This window comes from Salvelinus namaycush, chromosome 25, assembly GCF_016432855.1.
Source record: "Salvelinus namaycush isolate Seneca chromosome 25, SaNama_1.0, whole genome shotgun sequence".
NCBI lineage: Eukaryota > Metazoa > Chordata > Actinopteri > Salmoniformes > Salmonidae > Salvelinus > Salvelinus namaycush.
Genome location: NC_052331.1, coordinates 10,858,516 through 10,875,181, shown reverse-complemented (window position 1 = coordinate 10,875,181; position 16,666 = coordinate 10,858,516). Strand labels below are relative to the sequence as shown.

The 16,666-nt window shown below is 41.6% G+C and overlaps 1 protein-coding gene across 1 annotated transcript; it reads right to left on the bottom strand.

The window, feature by feature from the left end:
* Positions 1–1,618: 1,618 nt before the first annotated feature.
* On the bottom strand, positions 1,619–3,375 carry LOC120020232 (zinc finger protein 572-like). The gene is made up of 3 exons (XM_038963760.1): positions 3,273–3,375; positions 3,001–3,115; positions 1,619–2,815 (listed from the first exon to the last, which is right to left on the bottom strand). The coding sequence occupies exons 1-3, from the start codon at positions 3,366–3,368 to the stop codon at positions 1,758–1,760; spliced, it is 1,269 nt and encodes a 422-aa protein (XP_038819688.1). The 5' UTR covers positions 3,369–3,375; the 3' UTR covers positions 1,619–1,757.
* Between the last annotated feature and the right edge of the window lie 13,291 nt (positions 3,376–16,666).

Genomic DNA, 16,666 nt, shown 5'->3' with positions numbered 1-16,666 from the left:
CTGAGCTGTGTTTTGAGCCTTTCTGCTGGATCATGCTGTTTTGTGTTGTGTTTGTGGCACTCTGTAAAGTAAGAAAACAGCCAAATCATCTTCTCAATATGTGTACACCAATACAACACTTAATGTGAACACTTAAAATCTAAATGTGCATCCCTCACATTGTACAGCATACATCTCTCTTCACTTCCCCTAATGTATTTTTTTCCACAAAATAAACAGGCCACCCCTTTCATCCCAACACTCCTAGTCTCCCTCAGTGCCGTGGTCTGAGGACACGTTTTTTTGGGGGGGGGGTTGGATAAACGCCGAAAATAAGGTCTGTGGTAACACAGGCTTAGGGGCTCTTATACTTTTTGTGCTGAGAAAATCTTCATTAGCTAACGTCAGTTTTTGTGAATTTTGAAGCATTTACAGAATGTCATCAAAACACATGAAACACATAAAGGCTTCATAATACATAAAGGTCATGTTAACTGACTGACATTATTTAATAAAAAATATAAGCCTGTGTTTTTGGCGTTTATTCAAATTCCCCATAGGCTTTGACCAACGAGCCATGGCTAACTCATTTCAGTTTTTTAGTACTACAAGCTAGCGAGCTCTACTGTGGCGCTCTCACTGCAGCGGAAGTCAATTGAACCACACGTTGTGACTGCAGGCTGGTTGTAGAACATGAAGCCTCCGAACCTGACCCAACCTCTCCATTCCCGACCCTTACCTTCCAACCCCTATCACACTGTCACAGTTGCTCCTCTCGAGTTTCAGGGTGACTTAAGAGGTAAAAACAAGAATAAGAAAGAGTAAGAGAGGTAAGACTGTTCCTACCTTCACTGCACCGGCACATCCAAGAAGCAGCAACCTACCGACTCTGTTGATTGGCAAATCAGTGAAACAGTAAATCACTCAAACTAATCATATCAATCTATTTAACTGATCTATTTAGCTATCTACAGCAGGGATGGGCAACTGGCGGCTCGCCTTTTGTAGGCCCACAGATCAATTTCCAAAAACTGAAAAAATATATGCACGTAAGGCCCCAAAAAGGCTAGGGCTGGCACTGATTGCATGTGTGGGTATGGATGTGGGTAATTAGACACACGAGCCACTGCGGCCCCTCATGATAAATTCAAATTTTTAGTGGCCCCCATCAAACTTGCCCATCCTTGATCTATACTATCTAATGTTCTTTGATTCAGATTACCAGTTTTATCCTGTACCGGTGCAGTGTCAGTTTAGACAACGTACATAGTAAAGCATAGTTTGCAGATGTAAAATGTAAAGCTGTATGAGCATGTATAGCCTATGACACTGAAACAAATATTAAAACTGCCTAGTTTTGAGTTGGCATAACTAAACATTTTAAGGCAGCAGAGTAACGTGAAAATACAACTTGGGAAATCAAGTTAAGTTATTAACTAGACCTAATATGAGACTGTCCCTTTGGAAAGAAGTGACATCCCAGATAGTGTTGGTCTAACTATACAAAACACATACTAAAAGGATCCTATAAATTATTTATCTAAAAGCAGATGGACTCTTTCATGAAATAATTTTTAATGAATATAAGATGTTTATGATTTTGTTGCCAAAAACACATTAACAGTTGTAAATAGTTTGTTAAAATGAAAGTGAAGAGCCATCAACAGACAAAGCATTTCACAAATCAATTGGGAGAAAAATATTGTAAAATGTCTCTGTACCTTCTAAATACCTTCTGTACAACATTTTCACATAGAAAGTATGCAATTATGTCCCTATTAGTTCCACCTGGTCTGAGACAACATAACACTTGTGTGTGGATCCAAGGGGTATCGGGGTACAACATTTTGAGACACTGGACTCTCTCCTATGTGAGTTCTCTGATGTGACTTCATACTGGAGCGCCGGGTGAAGCATTTCCCACACTGTGTGCACTCGTATGGCTTCTCCCCACTGTGGACCACAGCATGTCTGATGAGGTTCCACTGCTTGGTGAAACTCCTGCCACACTGTTCGCAGGTGTGCGGTTTCTCTCTGAAACGCTTCTCAGTGGTGCCGCCCGACCTCCACCGAGTCCTCATTCTCTTCACCATGTTAAAACTACTGCGACTCAGGCTGTATCCAGAGAAGGTGGAGGTGGTGGCCATGTTTGACCCTGTCATGCACTCACTCATTCTCACTGTTGATTCTGAAGCCCTGTACTGATGCTGCCTTGGCTGTAGATCTAAACTATTTCCATCATTATTTGAGTTCAGCATCTCGCCACTCTGTCCTTCTGGCATCTGTTGTCTAGTCTCATCAGCCAATGTCCTGATATGTCTTTTCATGTGTGCTGCTGTACTGAACATGTTAGCATGTGGTTTCCCTCTAGAGTGAAGTGATGGCCATACATCATCTGTCATAGTAGGAAGGGATGGAAGCCCACTGTGAGATGGGAAAATTGAGATATTCTGAGAGTACTCTTCTGACGCATGAAAGGAGAAAATTGGGTGGCCATCAGGGTCAGTGTCTCTGCCTGGGTCCACAGAGGTCCACAGCTGCCCATCAGTCTCATCCATGACAAACTGGTCAGGTCCTGCCAGGGCCGTGGTCTGATCCAGCTCCTCCTCTTTCTCATCCTTCACCATCACTAGCTCTAGTGAGTCCTCATCTGGCCCGTGCTGCTCTGTGCTGAACACGTCTGTAGATGTGAGCCGGGGTGTGTCTGGTTCCTCTGGACCATCAGAATTGGGGTAATGTTCCACTGAGTCTTCAGGAGATATGTTGGGTTGTGTGATGAAGTCCTCAAAGTGCCGTTGCTCAAAGGATGGTGGTTGCCCAGGCTTGGAACCAGACTCTAAAGATTTAGGATAAAATACACATTACAAAAGACCCTTAACAGTTGGAAGACATGACTGCTTTAGAACTGACTGTGAGTGTACGTGCCCTAGGTTTAGCTGAATTGAAGCCAATGAACACGCATACCACCACACCCACACAGTCTTTCATAGACAGAGCAGTACCCCTTATGGTCGCACCCACCCTCTCCAGTGATCCTGAGCTCTTCTTGAGGGTCAGTCTTCCACACATCCTCTGCTGTCTCCTCATCTTTGATCAGTATGGGTTCAGTCTCTACTCTCTGCTCCACATCTGTAGGCTGTAACAGGGGACTGAGGTTATTACTCTGGACACACCATATTTAACACTTTCATTCTCATGAATCACACAAAAGCAGTAAATTCTCCTGAAAATCCAATAACAGAATTGATCCAAGAGGTCAGATCTCTGTAATTGTAAAAGGTGATGTATCACACCTGGGGTTGAGAGTCCTCTCCATCTCTCCACTGTGAGTTACTCCTCTGCTTGTTCAAAACAATCTTGACTGGATATGAAGATCTTGCTGATGCCATGGGGTAAAAAACTGGAAAATAATTTTAGGGCATATTAGGGCTAGTCAGACATTTGGGTTTTGTATATGCAATCAATTTATCATGAATAACACATTACCTTTTCTCCTGACTCGCGTCTTCTTCAGCTCGCCCTCCATCATTTGACACTTCCTTTTCAGTGCATCAATATCTCTCTGGCTTTGGGTCATTTCCAAACGTATAACTGCACAGCTATCATCAACCCGTTTGTTAATTTCTGCTACAGCTGCTTTAGCTAATACCTCCATAATGGATACCAACTGCGACTGAAAATTGCAGCTGGCCATCTTGTCCAGTCCAAATGACAGAATTTGTATTCTCTGTGTGAAATAAAGTCTCCAATTTCCAAGCTAATGTGCAACAAACAATCCGTAGATGTTTACAAATTGCAACAATATTGCTTGTGGGAGATGCGGGCGAAATTGCAATCGCGCGTTCCTTCAACACGTGACATAAATATGTACTACCGTAAATATAAGACTGCAACAGCCCTTCAAAATTGGTATAATTATCACTAGCCTGGCCTGGCCAGGTAAAAACGAGGTTCTGTTCTAGTCTGCATGTAGAGAGTGCAACTAGATTCATGTAAACTTAAAATAAACGTAATTGAATTATATATTTCAAGTAACTATTGCATACTACATTAACTATAACTGATTAACATTAAGAGGTTATTCTCTTAGGGTTTTTAAGGCACATACATATACACTGAGTGCACAAAACATTAGGATGCCTGCTCTTTCCATGTAATAGCTTTCATCTGGATAGTCTAAGACCCCTTATTGATGCCATCTGTTTATTCCACTTCATTCAGTGTAGATGAAGGGGAGAAGACTAGTTAAAGAAGGATTTTTTAAGCCTTGAGACATGGATTATGTATGTGTGCCATTCAGAGGGTGAATGGGCAAGACAAAATATTTAAGTGCCTTTGAACAAGGTATGGTAGTAGGTGCCAGGTGCACTGGTTTTGAGTGTGTAAAGAACTGCAAAGCAGCTGGGTTTTTCACGCTCAATCGTTTCCCGTGTGTATCAAGAATGAGCCACCACCCAAAGGATATCCAGCCAACTTGACACAACTGTGGCAATAAATCAAATCAAATGGGCCAGCATCCCTTTGGAATGCTTTTGACACCTTCTAGAGTCCATGACCCGACGAATTGAGGCTGTTCTGGGGGCAAAAGGGGGGGGTGCAACTCAATATTAGGAAGGTGTTCCTAATGTTTTGTACACTCAATGTAGTGGTATTAGATATAAAGTGTATGCATATCAGATAGTGTATAAGATAGCGAGTAGTTGATTGAGCAACATGAGAGAATATGCATAAAAGTACAGTAGTACTGATATATCTGTGAGAGTAAGTGAATTATGATTGTATGTGTGTGTATGGAGCAGAGTGCATGCAATGACTGTGTGTACACTGACTGGGTGGTTATTCTCTATAGGAGAGGAAGTAGAGCTGACTTCATCACCCACACCAGTTCACTGGAGCATTGCAGGTTCACCTCCAAGACTAGAACAGGACCCACACAAACACACCTGTAGAGCGAGATACAGAGAGATCAAGTGTAAGCATACATGCATTGTTGTGACTACTCATCCATTCTTGATTAAATGATTTGTATATGTGGAAGTTGAAGAGTTAGAATGACATGCACCTTTGTATTTGTCCCACATTGACAATTCTGTCATGGGACGCCAAGATGATTGTGCTGTTTGTGAATTGCAGTGCACTGATCCTGTCACTGTGTGCCGAGGGAGAATCCATCCAAATCATCATCATTGAAAAAATAAATCAGTTTCATCAGAGGAAAAGAGAGACATGCTCCAGGAGATGACATTTGGTGGCTGGTTGAATCACATGTTTCAGTGCAGCTACCTCCCTCCACAGTCAATGCAGTTATCCAGCCACCTTTTCCCTCACTAGTCTCATCCATTTCTAGCTCAATGTCACCACATGATGACAGGTCAGTCTTTGGACCCATGGCATTCTAGGGAAGGCAGATATTATCATCCATCAATATAACTTATATCAAAACAATAATCCAAACACCAGCAGTGTGGTCATTGAGAATGACTATGATGATGATGTTGATGATGCTTGAGTTGGTGATAATGGTGGTGGTAAACAGGTGCGGACTGGCCGAAATGCCAGAGGGGCTGGTCCATTTTTTGTGCAGTGGGCCTGTCTAACTAGTTTTTTTTGTGTGCAAAATGATCATGATCTCCATAATAATTGGGGCCTCAATAAAAAAAAATTGCATGTGTGGGGGCCTCTGGGAAAATAATTGTCTGGTATGTTGCTGGTAAACTCACCAAGAACCCACCCAGCACAACCTGTCCTTTCTTCTCGCCCAGCAGTCAAGTGCTTTTTTCATCATTGGCCAACATCCCAAGAATTTGTGTGTCATCCTTCAAACTGCAATTTAATCAGTTATGTACATTTCAAGTCAGTATTTATTAGTCTAGATCTGGTGTACCAAGTAATAATGTGTGTGTACCATGTGTTGTTTGTCCAGGGCCGGCCCGCCCATTAGGCAGGATTAGGCAATGCTGCGGCGCTCCACCAACGTTCCGTCAAAAAAAAAAAAATCTAACATAAATACTGTAGCAGATATAGCTTAAAGAGTATGTGAACTTTTATGTAACCTCCAGGCTGGAGAGAAAATTAATGACAATGTAATGAGACGGACACTTTTTACATCATGCACGTTTCTCAGATCAAATAGCCTAACCTAAATGGAGCCCAATCAAATAAAAAATGCACTGACATGTTAAAACCTCTTTGGGATCGGTGTCCTTCCACGGGACAGATGAGCTAACGCAGTAAGTAACAAGAATATTTCCCAGGACATAGATATATCTGATATTGGCAGAAAGCTTAAATTCTTGTTAATGTAACTGCACTGTCCAATTTACAGTAGCTATTACAGTGAAATAATACCATGCTATTGTTTGAGGAGAGTGCACAATTTTTCAACATGAAAAGTTATTAATAAACAAATTAGGCACATTTGAGCAGTCTTGATACAAAATTTTGAACAGAAATGCAATGGTTCATTGGATCAGTCTAAAACGGTGCACATACACTGCTGCCATCTGTTGGCCAAAATCTAAATTGCACCTGGGCTGGAATAATACATTATGGCCTTTCTCTTGCATTTCAAAATGATGGTACAAAAAAATACAAAAGCACGTTTTTTTTCTTTGCATTATCTTTTACCAGATCTATTGTGTTATATTCTCTTACATTCCTTTCACATTTCCACACACTTCAGTGTTTCCTTTCAACTGGTGCCAAGAATATGCATATCCTTGCTTCAGGAGCAACAGGCAGTTGGATTTGGGTATATCATTTTAGGGGAAAATTGAAAAATAGTGGCGGATCCTTAAGAGGATTTATTAACAAACACCTGCCTGTTTTATAAATGGTAGGCGTACCACATGGATGGGCATTCATAAAAATCCATTGCAGGCCTTACACTGTAAGCTACACCCCAGTAAGACGTCTATATTTGGTTCCGATTTGGTCCGGTCTGGACCAGACTTGATTTGGTACAAACATACACTATATATACAAAAGTATGTGGACGCCCCTTAAAATTAGTGGATTTGGCTATTTCAGCCATACCCATTGCTGACAGGTGTATAAAATCTAGCACACCGCAATCCAGTCTCCATAAACAAACATTGGCAGTAGAATGGCCTTACTGAAGAGATCAGTGACTTTCAATGTGGCACTGTCATAGAATGCCACCTTTCCAAAAAGTCAGTTTGTCACATTTCTGCCCCGCTAGAGCTGCCCCAGTCAACTGAACTGTTTGTCAGGAGCTTCATGAAATGGGTTTCCATGGTCGAGCAGCCAGTCACAAACCTAAGAACACCATGCACAATGCCAAGCGTCGGCTGGAGTGGTGTGAAGCTCGCTGCCATTGGACTCTGAAGCAGTGGAAACACGTTCTCTGAAATTATGAATCAGGCTTTCAGAGACAAATCTTGGTTTGGCGGATGCTAGGAGAACGCTACCTGCCCCAATGCATAGTGCCAAATGTAAAGTTTAGTGGAGGAGAAATAATGGTCTGGTGCTGTTTTTCATGGTTCGGCTATGCCCCTTAGTTCCAGTGAAAGGAACTCTTAAAGCTACAGCATACAATGACATTAGATGATTCTGTGCTTCAAACTTTGTGGAAGGCCCTTTCCTGTTTCAGCATGACAATGTCCCCGTGCACAAAACGAGGTCAATACAGAAATGGTTTGTTGAGATCGGTGTGGAAGAACTTGATTGGCATGCAGAGCCTCAACCCCATGGAACACCTTTGGGATGAATTGGAAAGCCGACTGCCAGACCTAACCGCCCAACATAAGTGCCCGACCTCAGTAATGCTCGTGGCTGAATGGAAGCAAGTCCCTGCAGCAATGTTCCAGCTTCTAGTGGAAAGACTTCCCAGAAGAGTGGAGGCTGTTATAGCAGCATAGGGGTATTAATGCCCATGATTTTGGATTGAGATGTTCGACAAGCAGGTGTCCACATCATTTTGATCATGTAGTGTAGAGGTCTATAAATGACGTCTTTTCAACTTTAATTCAGAACAGAAAATAAACCAGATTTCAACGTTTGGAAAATACATCTTATCAATGTCTGGAAAATATGTATTTTCTACGTCCGGAAAATGTATTTGACCTTTCATTCAGAACCTAAAATGAACCTAACTTCAATGTCTGGAAAATACGTATTTAAAATTAAAAAAATTCTACCTTATTTTGCTTACTGGGACTATTCTAGTTTTGCAGGGGTATAGTAGGGCGAAACATTTTTTTGTTACACCTAAGACCAGGCCTTTGTGTGTCTGCTTGTGCTTTTTTCATCGATGGCCACCAACCCAATCATTCTTCTGTCAACCTTCCAACTGCAATTGAATCAGTTATGTAACTTTCAAGTCAGTATTTATCAGTCTAGATCTGGTGTACCACATAATAATGTGTGTGCGCGCCTGCTTGTGCTTTCCTTGTTAATTTCCCTATCAGCGTCAACAAGGACACAGATTACATTTCTATCCTCACAGGGTCCCAGCAGGATAGAGTGGTCGTACAGGTGCATCACTGGGGAAGGCACTGAGTATGTAGACACCTTCAACAGACTAGGGACAAAAGCATCACAGTCTTCATTAGCAGGCATTGCAGGAGTACTAGAACACATGATGACTAAAATGTAATCTATGTACCAATGTTGAAGTACTCGAGACCGGTCTCGGTCCACAGACCAGATATTGAGTGTCTCAGTGTCGGATACATTTGTACTCGGACTCGTAATTTCTTCCGGAGCCCAACAGAGTAAAAAACTCATAATTATCAGCTTCAATTCAGTCAGCGCATAAAACTGCTTCGCCGGGCCAAATATATACACTCCTTTCTTGAAACATTTATATCTTAACAGTCTTTATATCTATTTTAGACATGTTTTCGCAGTGGTGAACCTATAGGCCTTCAGTGTGTGACAGGTTAGTACAGTGGTGAACCTATAGGCCTTCAGTGTGTGACAGGTTAGTACAGTGGCGAACCTATCGGTCTTCAGTGTGTGACATGTTTGTGATTCTGAAAGGACAGCAACCATAATACCAATATCATCTGCAGGAATATCATCTGCAGGCAGCAAGAGAGTGCAGCTCTCAGCTGATTTTGGCATGTAGCAACTCACAGAAGAATGACATCGGTAGCCGGTAGGGTTGGAAAGACGTTTCAACTTTGTTAGCATTGACTAGTAAATATCCTAAGGCAACAATGGGTATGCAAAAAAAATTTGTACAAAATGTTAGTTAGCAGGCTATTTGTGATGTGCAATTGTTATCATGCACTGTTTGCATCAGGGGTGTATGCATGAATGGGCCTGGGTGGACACAGATCCACCCACTGGGGAGCCAGGCCCTGACAGGCCCACCCAATCAGATTGATGTGGTTTAAGAATTGTTGTGGACTTAGATCATCAAATGTGTGTTTTTTTCTATTCAAAAAAGTGTGATTTTGAGAGTGAAAAGGTGAAAAATATTTAGGAAAGCGTATCAAAAACCACAGGGAAACATAGGATTTTTCACATATGGTGTCTTTACTTCGCTGGGCAGGCCATTTGGGAAATATGACAAAATTAGACTACACCACTGAATAGGGCCGATGGAAAGACAGCAGTCACACACAGCATGATGTTAAGGATAAGCAGTCCATAAACTCAGACATAATAAGCCAGTAGGTCCCAAACAGAAGAATATAAAATCACAACCATTAAGCATTTCCCAATCGAAACGTCAATTACTTCCCATTGCAAAAAATTCCCGTTAGGCACACAAAGTAACCGGTGATCTTAAGTTTAAAGTGGAACTGACAGTGTTTTAACTACTTTGCAGATATGAAACAAACAGACAATCATAATATCAGTCGAAAATATCAAATTCCCAGTTTATGCTACAAAACCAACTTCATAAGAGGTTTTAAAAATAGGTTATATTTGACTCAGTGTTTCATGACGTACAATAGGCATTGTTGGCAGAATAGATGGATGCAGTTCAATGCATGATTAATATAATTCACCAATACATTTCTTGGTAGTCCAAAAAATATTGCTATCAGGTTCTAAATTACAGCTGGCCTGGTACATTGTTTGCTGCCTCCATTCGGGATGCACGCTTTCAGTTTAAATGACTCAAAATTCTGATTTTTATTTTTAACTAAGGCTGGGAATGTCAATACAATCAAACTAGCAAGGGATATGAGCACAAGTCAGTCATAACGTACCTAACAATCTAGCATATTTATTTATGTTGCAATCTAAAAACACAGCGCCTAATGTTAGCTAGATAGCTTGCGAGCTAGCAGCTAGGAGGAGTGGGTGAGTGACGGACTTTTCCCCCGCATGTAGGTTTTTTGGTGTACACAGCTAAAGATGCAGGTGTCATTTGGTTAGCTAACAAGAACGACTGTTATTCAGCTAGCATATCTCTTGCATTCGCAAATTCACTCTGGCTATCTACTCCGATGTCAGAGCACTCATCTGAGTGTGCCAGAGCGCAGAACTGATTCATTTACAAACGCGCAACACCTGCTGAATGTGACCAGTGTCAGTAAACGTATGCAAAAAAATAAATAGTTAAAAATAGTCCATCGTTTATTAATGCAATTTTGAGGGCCAACTAGCTGCAAAAGTTTGAGAGGGTTTATCTAATGTTCCTTCATTAGATTTTAGCACATCTTGCTTGGGGTTAGCATTAGTTGATGATCTTGTTGATGGGCATAACTGATGTAGAGAGAGCCTACCTTTTCATGGTTGTTTGATCAAGAGGACTGTAAAGTTTCCAAATGTAAGAGGACTCCCGTGGTGTTTACATCTTTCCAGAAATCCTTTCAGGTGTATTTTGTAGCTTTTGGTGAATGCATTCTAATTATCTAAAGTCACGCTGTTGCGACTGCCTGTAAACATACAGTCCAGTTCAAAGTGAATGATGGCAGGCCCGTGTGGCAAATGGTTTGTTTGTATATACTGTATATACTGCCTACTGTAGCTCTGATTGGCTATAGAACACCGGTCCTGGACAAGAGGTGTTTTTATTCAGTGTTATTTACTGCAGTGTCTATTAATTGTACAAACGCATGGCCGCCTTCCCTCTCTATATTGCTATAGAATTTTCACAAATGCCTTAATACACAATAATTCCCAAACATTCTAAGAATGTATAAAAACGTGAAAATTACCATATCTAAGTGTCAGAAAATGTTTTAAAAGTGTGATATTCTTCCTGGGAGTGTATATGAACAGATTTTAATAAGATTTTATGATGCTAAAATGCTGCCAGTTCCACTTTAAATGCAGCAATGTTTCACACACAAGTTATTTTCAAAGAGATGACTAACAACAGAAAGTGCGCTGCAATAAAAAACCCAGTTCCACTCACCAGATGAACATTTGAAACTTAACTTCTTGTTTAAAGTTATTCTTGAAAAGGGAGAAGTTAACAAATTAGCAACAACATCCTCTTTGATAACACCAGCTGCAGCCACTGAAAAACTAGCCGACAAGAAAAACTAGCTAGCTAGACCGTAAGAAAACTACTGCTCGCTATTGCGCAGCGAGTGACCTGTTTTTTTAAAGAACCCAGAACTTTCCATAGGTTTTTGTGAAAACGGTTCCACCGATTAAGTCTAAATGGGATTGGTTGATTACACTGTCCCTCTAAAATGTTGCCTTAATACAGTTGAATGGCAGATGCCTTTATTATCTACAGTAGCTTCTGATGGCCTAGCCAAAGGCTGACTTATTATAATAATTATTTTATAAATCCTTAGCCCTTCTCTGAAGGCATATAAGGCCCATTGTTCCCCACTGTGTTTGGGTTAGTAATAATTTGTAGTTCGGCTATATTTTCCCTCAGAATGCATTTTTTCACTATTCTGAATGTCTAAAGAATCTATATGTTGTTCTGAAATATGAACCCAGAAATACTGGACATTTTGAACTCTTATTATGGTGGTGATTTGACAAATTACAATCATGGTCTTGAATTGGACTCGCATTCTTCTGGTCTCGGTCATGACTCTGTCTCGGACGCCTTCTTGTCAGTCTCGTCTTGACTCGGTCTCGCCCCCCTCGGCCTTGGTCTTGAATCGGTCTCACTTTAGGTGGTCTCGAACACAACACTGCCATGTACTATTGAACGTTTCAAAATTTGCAACAAGCAGATATTGCCTTAATCGATCTCTTACAAATGCCAAATTGGGCAAAGTGAGAGCTTGAAATATAAGGGCCAAGAGCTTTGTACTAAGGATGTCACTACAGCCTGGTCTCATAGACTAGACGTAACATAGTAAACATAAATCTGGGACACACAAATTAGTATGATCTGTTACTTTTGGTATGGTTACATAAGACAGATGATTACTAAAGGCAGGAACGAAAGTAGGGTGGTTGGTCGGGATGGATGGATGGGTGTATGACAAAGTCTAGTAACCCAAGGGTTGCAATTTCAAATCTCATCAAGGACAACTTTAGCATTTACCTAATTAGCAACTTTTCAACTACTTGCTACTTTGCAACTACACTGAACAAAAATATAAAACGCAACATGCAACAATTTCAAAGATTTTACCGAGGTACAGTTCATATAAGGAAATCAGTAAATTGAAATAAATAAATTAGGCCTTAATCTATGGATTTCACATGACTGGGAATACAGATATGCATCTGTTGGTCACAGATAGCTTTAAAAACAGGTAGGGCCGTGGATCAGAAAACCAGTCAGTATCTTGTGTGACCAGAATTTGCCTCATGCAGCGCAACACATCTCCTTCACATTGAGTTGATCAGGCTGTTGATTGTGGCCTGTGGAATGTTGTCCCACTCCTCTTCAATGCCTGTGCGAAGTTATTGGATATTGGCAGGAACTGGAACACACTGTCCTACACGTTGATCCAGGGCATCCCAAAAAAGCTCAAGGAGTGACATGTCTGGTGAGAATGCAGGCCATGGAAGAACTGGGACATTTTCAGCTTCCAGGAACTGTGTACAGATCCTCGCGACATGGGGCAGTGCATTATCATGCTGAAACATGAGGTGATGGCAGCGGATGAATGGCACAACAATGGGCCTCAGTATTTCATCACGGTATCTCTGTGTGTTCAAATTGCCATCAATAAAATGCTATTTTGTTTGTTGTCCGTAGCTTATGCCTGCTCATACCATAACCCCACCATGGGCCACTCTGTTCACAATGTTGACATCAGCAAACCACTCGCCCACACGACGCCATCTGCCGTCTGCCCAGTACAGTTGAAACCGGGATTCATCTGTAAAGAGGACACTTCTCCAGTTTCATCAGCTGTCCGGGTGGCTAGTCTCAGACGATCCCACATGTGAAGAAGTTGGATGTAAAGGTCCTGGGCTGGCATGGTTAAACATGGTCTGCGTTTCTGAGGCTGGTTGGACATACTCCCAAATTCTCTAAACAACGTTGGATGCGGCTTATGGTAGAGAAATCAACATGAAATTCTCTGAAACAGCTCGTGGTCATTCCTGCAGTCAGTATGCCAATTGCATACTACCTCAAAACTTGAGAAATCTTTGGCATCTTTGACAGTGACAAAGCTGCACATTTTAGAGTGAGCTTTGTTATCCCCAGCACAAGGTGCACATGTGTAATGATCATGCTGCTTCATCAGCTTTTTGATTTGACACACCTGCCAGGTGGAAGGATTGTCTTGGCAAAGGAGAAATGCTCACTAACAGCGAGGTAGTATATGTTACGGTTCGAAATGTGAAAGCTTTTTGTGCGCATGGAACATTTTCTGGGATCTTTCATTTCATCTAGCTAACATTAGCCACCTAGCTAGAATTGGTAACATATATGTTTTGCAAATTCGAAACTTAACGTAAATTTTTGCAAATTCGTTACATATTCTACGTTTGTGTTCCTAGCTCCAACAGGTTTCATTTGTATGAAAGATACCTATAATACATAGCAGACAGTATCTGCTGGGTCAACAGTTTTCATTGTGTAGAGACCAGTGTCTGGCCCCGTATAGAACAGAAACATTAACTCATGCTCTGGAATGCTCTTTAGGTTTTATCATCCAAAAGACATCAAATCTCCTGTCAGTGTTATCTCCCAGAGGCCCATCCTCAGTAGAACACACACAGACAATAGTTAACAGAATACTCTATTCTGTTGCATAACACAACCATTTGATGCAATAAAAGTGTTATAACATAATCTTGCAATTTTTCCACCATAATACTTTCCAAATGCACTGTAAATAGGATAGGCCTTGACTAGAATATAGTATATTCAGTACATATGAAGTGAGTAAAACAGTATGTAAACATTATTAAAGTGACCAGTGTTCCATGACTATGTACATAGGTCAGCAGCCTCTAAGGTGCATGGTAGAGTAACTGGGTGGTAGCCGGTTAGTGACAGTGTCTAAAGTTTAGGGTAGGGTATTGGGTGGAGGCCGGCTAATGGTGATTATTTAACAGTCTGATGGCCTTGAGATAGAAGCAGTTTTTCAGCCTCTCGTTCCCAGCTTTGATGTACCTGTACTGACCTCGCCTTCTGGATGGTAGCGTGAACCAAGCAGTGGTTCGGGTGGCTGAGGTCCTTGATGATCTTCTTGCCCTTCCTGTGACACCGGGTGCTGTAGATGTCCTGGGGGGCAGGCAGTGTGCCCCCGGTGATGCGTTGGGCAGACCACACCACCCTCTGGAGAGCCCTGCAGTTGCGGACGGTGCAGTTGCCGTACCAGGCGGTGATACAGCCCGACAGGATGCTTTCAATGGTGCATCTGTAGGGGCCATCTTAGGGGCCAAGTCAAATTTCTTCAGCCTCCTGAGGTTGTAGAGACACTGTTGTGCCTTCTTCACCACACTGTCTGTGTGGGTGGACCATTTCAGATTGTCAGTAATGTGTACGCAGAGGAACTTGAAGCTTTTCACCTTCTCCAATGCGGCCCGTTGATGTGGATGCAGGTCCACATCAAACATACCGGTGTCAAACATACCGGTTTGAAAACAAACAAATTACATTTCACTGCTGTACTCGACTACTTGACCACACACTCACGGATGCACGCAAACACCACAAACTTACCTTCGTTTCTGTGTGTCGGATGACACCTGTCATGGCTCTATCCTGAGGGAGGATCAAAGATGCCAGATCAGCTTGGAAAATGGCTGACAGATTTCCAGACCCCCCCCCCCCCCCCCTCTCTCCCACAGGAGAGGTGACGGGGGAGTTATGCCGATTTTGACACCTTAACACCCGGTCAACAATATTGTGTCCTGCAAAAGGGTCTTTCCTGCTCTGCAGTATTGGGAAAGGAATGTGCTTTGTGTAGAGAGAGACTTTTGTCGCCAAAACCTTTTTGCCCAGAAAGTGAATATGGGAACAATATTTATAAGATAGGAATGTTAAGAGTGGTCAGTGGGGATCTAAAGAATAATCATGTCATATTGTTTATTATATTGTGATGTCATTAAGAATGGTATAACAAACTAACTGTAACTCGGAAAGGGTACGCATTCAATTTATCAAGTTTACATCTAAATGTTGTATAAAATATATGATTAAGTATGAGAGTATTTTGGTTAAGATATAAATGTGATTTTAGTCTTCTAATTGTTTTTCATAACTTTTTCCCAGTCAGTAACCACGCCCAAGTGAGCACAGACAATGTGTCGGCGTGATGGAATGCCCCCTTTTTACCCGAGGATAAAAGCCTTGGTAACGAAATTTACAAGCAGACCAGCCGACATAAAGCGCAAGCTCAACGTTACAAATGGTTGAACCTCTACAGACCAGGAAACGTGAGACGTTAGTCCATACGTTTGAAAAGGTGAGAAACTCTGAAAGTTTTAATCGTAACACAGGAAGATGAACTCACTAGACCTAATATCAGTCATGTAAAGTAGTCTACAACATTTTACTAAAGACCCGAGGTGGGAAGAGGAATCCCCTCTCAGACAACCCAAGTATCTATTCTAACAAACACTCCAAGACGAGCTGAGTCTCAAACTTTAAGAAAGTGGTTCAACAGAGACAACGATCAAGAACAGCTGCAACATCGACAGCATCCTGACTGGTTGCATCACTGCCTGGTACGGCAATTGCTAAGCCTCCAACCGCAAGGCACTACAGAGGGTAGTGCATACGGCTCAGTACATCACTGGGGATAAGCTGCCTGCCATCCAGGACCTTTACACCAGGCGGTGTCAGAGGAAGGCCCTAAAAATTGTCAAAGACCCCAGCCACCCCAGTCATAGACTGTTCTCTCTACTACAGCATGGCAAGCAGTACTGGAGTGCCAAGTCTAGGACAAAAAGGCTTCTCAACAGTTTTTACCCCCAAGCAATATGACTCCTGAACAGGTCATTGATTTGATTTGATCTTACATTCAGATTATCAGTTTTATACAGTAGCGGTGTAGAGTCAGGTTAGACAATGTACACAGTAAAAAAGTGTTGTTTCTAGATGTCAAATGTAAAGCTGTATGAGCATGTATAGCCTATTATACTGAAACAAATATTTAATTGCCAAGTTTTGAGTTGACATAACTTAACATTTTAAGGCAGCAGAGTAACGTGAAAATATAACTTGGGAAATCATGTTGTTATTAACCTGACCCGATATGACACTGTCCCTTATGGCATGAAGTGACATCCCTGAGAGACAAACACTAACTAAACAATACATACTTAATGGCTCCTATAAATGGTTAATCTAAAAGCGCAGATCAAGTCTTTCATTAAA

Coding starts and splice junctions, on each gene's coding strand:
- LOC120020232 (XM_038963760.1), bottom strand. CDS start 3,368: ATGGCATCAGCAAGATCTTCATATCCAGTCAAGATTGTTTTGAACAAG. Junction 3,116..3,272: donor GAGAGGACTCTCAACCCCAG/GTGTGATACATC, acceptor CCCCTGTTACAG/CCTACAGATGTGGAGCAGAG. Junction 2,816..3,000: donor GCTCAGGATCACTGGAGAGG/GTGGGTGCGACC, acceptor CTAAATCTTTAG/AGTCTGGTTCCAAGCCTGGG.